This window comes from Oratosquilla oratoria, chromosome 1 (assembly GCF_046742065.1).
Source record: "Oratosquilla oratoria isolate Oo_2021 chromosome 1, ASM4674206v1, whole genome shotgun sequence".
NCBI classification, from domain to species: Eukaryota; Metazoa; Arthropoda; class Malacostraca; order Stomatopoda; family Squillidae; genus Oratosquilla; species Oratosquilla oratoria.
This window is the reverse complement of record NC_134777.1, coordinates 68359748-68362812: the sequence shown is the minus strand read 5'-3', so window position 1 is coordinate 68362812 and position 3065 is coordinate 68359748. Positions and strand designations below refer to the sequence as shown.

Here is a 3065-nt window from a genome sequence, read left to right as displayed (position 1 = left end):
TTTGTATGCCGCCAGGACCCTTGGCCGAAACTTAACCACCCCTCCTATGCCACCACCACCTTCCCCATAAGCCCATTTTCGCGCCAATACTTTCACCACCCGTTGTTACCCCAACCAGAGCCGTTGAACAGCTTGCCTGCCCATATGGTCATCCTCTACCATTCCCTCGCCGCGGAAAAAAAAAATATATATACCATATATACACACGTTTTTATACATAAATTATATACACACGTATCATTACTTTGCATGTAAAAACACGGAATCATAGGATTTGATCTTCATATTTGCCCTATTACCTTCACCACACCAAATTTACAGCACTCACGTAACTACCTATACAGTGACATGTTTATCTGTAGTGTCTGATAACCGTGTAATCATGAACACACGACATTAAAACACATTTTCATGTTGTATTTGCCAATACTGTATGCAAACTTTGCACGCAATTATGAAACACCTGGTAAAAATCTAGCCTCCAAGCACGAATTCGCAACCATCTAAATTACGTAACTTGAAACTTACTGCTGAACCCAATACGAAAATGAACAATCGAGATTCGAAAAGGCCTACAACCTATTCCGGGACGACCTTTTCTTGAAAGAGTTTTCCCCCAACCCAACCCCCCCACCAGCAACGAAACCAACAAGGAACAGCAAACTAGAAAACCTTTTAAAAACTGCAGCAGCAACAGCTTCTGGACACCAGCAAGGAAAGGAGTCATTACGGTGGAGGAACCCCACGGGGGACTAGATGCAGCAGCAGCCGTCGCCGCCCAGGCGACGCCCTTCCTGTCGGCAACCAACTCCTCCACCCCCTCACAACCCTTCCAGACTGCAGCAAGTCGCACTTCAGACTGGACATAGCTTGGGTGGGAAAAAATCGCCACAGCATAAATTCAGCCCCCAGCATCTAAACCTTTTAAGATCAACCAGCTGAATATCTCTCCTGTTGGCATTCCAACGTCAGATAAACTCCCAAGGCCCTGCTGCTGCTGCCGCCATCCGTGGAGAGAGAAGCATCAGTTTCAACTCGAGCCATCTATCCATTCAGTGCAGATGCCCAATCACATTCTCTCCCGCCCCGCCGGCCACGTCGCCCAGTGTGCAGCTCATGCAGCTGCTCACGGCGACAGCTGCGCTAGGCGCCAGCCGTTCTACTGATCAGGGCATGACTAACACTTGTGTTACACACCAACAGCCTTGCGCACAGCTAACATACACACACGCACACATACTTCCGCCAAGCCAGTTTATCCCGACGATTTCTAGGTCGACGGGAACGGCTCTGGCGCACCCACCGTGGCGGCGGCGGCGACGAAGGGGGACGTGGACGAAGACGACGAAGTGTGTTGACTGAACTGGCAGGACTTTTGCCTATGATTAACATCTCACTCCAGCTACCTCCTTCGCTTTCCTAAAACCCCATCCCTGACGACTTAGCTTCACCAGAAGCCCTGATCCGTCCTTGTAAAATGGCAGCAATGCCTCAGCCCAAAGGAACGGTTGCGCCTTGCTGGCTGGTGGCTGTTGTTCGGTCTGAACACTAAAAAGGGCAGCAGCAACAGATCAAAGCAAACACCTTTTTAAGGACGAAATCTGAAGCTGCGTCAATCCCCTGGCGAAGTTTAGGGGCTATATGGTCAAATAAGCTTATTCCATTTTCACTTTGACACCACCCTCTAGGCATTACTAAACCTGATTATTTACACGGAATTTTGGCTCACAAAATCCAAATCTGGTAATTTTTCTGTTCACGATGCCAGTCGCATATCTTTCGTGATGGTATAAAAATGCACACGCCACTTAAATCGAACGAATGCCGGTATGCTGTCAACGGCTTCACCCATAGCACTACTGACAGTCCTATTAAGAGGCTTGCCCCAAAAAATCGCAATATCGTGGCTCCAACTCTTTGAAATCCTTCTTAGTATGGTTAAGAGTAGAGAACATAATCACTCCTTTGAAAATTTCTTCGAAGACACCTACCATTTTGGAAGTGTAAAGTATCACAAGCGTGAGGCGTCTGCTCTGAACCACTGTCTCACTGTGACTGCGAACTCCCGCCACTCGACACATTCACTTATCAGTTATCCTTCCGCCTCTCATACCGGTCCAAGAACAAATTACGGTAAGTATACATCACAATATTCTTTTACTTTCTTATTTACATCTATTTCATTAGCTAACAAGAATAAATAGCTTGGGTATTCTAAATAACGCATAAGATTAAATGTACGATTCTACTTTGCGCGGCGGAGTATGCGTTGCGCGGCGAAGCCCTGTGATTGGTCCCGCTGTACCTGCAATGCGTCATGGAGTCGGCGGTGGGGCTACACATGGCCGCCACCCCTCGGACCGCCAGCACGCACTCAGCCTAGTCCCCAAGCCTTATTTTGCACACAATCTGTAATTTGTACCATTGTTTTGATCGCAGACATTGCAGCTTATCCCAAAATAGTTAGTAGCTGTTAATCTTAGAGTATTTTTGTCGCCGTTAGCAACATTGATGCCATGCCTACCAGATTATTTTTTTTAATAATATTTAGTCTGTCATTACGTACATAATGATAACATGTGGTACCCACCGACGAACTGCATCCTGATCTATAGACGACACGAGAGACCAATATGTAACAACGAAAAAGACCCTACGCTATAATTTGATCTGACGGTTCAGATTTGGTAATCAATAGATTTCGTTACTCGCGGACATTGCACGAACAACACCTGTCAACTGCTCGACCCCACCCTTGGCCCCTGCTCTTCCCGTTTCCCCATCATCTCATCCCCACGTTACCCCCCACAACTTAGCCTTGTTTTCGCCACCCCATTTCTAGCCTCAGACCGGACATCGCTCCCCTACTGTATCCTTTGAACAGACATCCTGCCGCTGCTGAATACCCCGTCCTCCATTCCTCTGGCTAGGCTTTTCCCCGCACGCCATGCCCTGACAAGTCATAATCGGCCTCTTCTCATGCATGCATGATTGCATGCGTGGCATCGACAAATGGAAATGTTCTAATTGGGAAAGTATTCTCTAATGTGCCATATAAAAGGGAT

At 47.3% G+C, this 3065-nt stretch overlaps 1 protein-coding gene across 3 annotated transcripts in view; it reads right to left on the bottom strand.

Annotated features, from left to right (window-relative positions):
- The window catches only part of LOC143034839 (calmodulin), a 116051-nt gene extending 113909 nt beyond the window's left edge, over positions 1 to 2142 (bottom strand). For 2 of the 3 annotated variants that reach the window (XR_012967282.1, XM_076201322.1), the window contains exon 1: positions 1992 to 2141. Coding sequence is in view for 2 of the 3 variants with exons in the window: in XM_076201322.1 (XP_076057437.1) it covers positions 1992 to 2081 (90 nt within the window). In the remaining variant the exon portion in view is untranslated. Of the gene's footprint in view, positions 1 to 1991 lie in introns of all 3 variants that reach the window. The other variant, XM_076201211.1, reaches the window with a different exon arrangement.
- Positions 2143 to 3065: the final 923 nt, after the last annotated feature.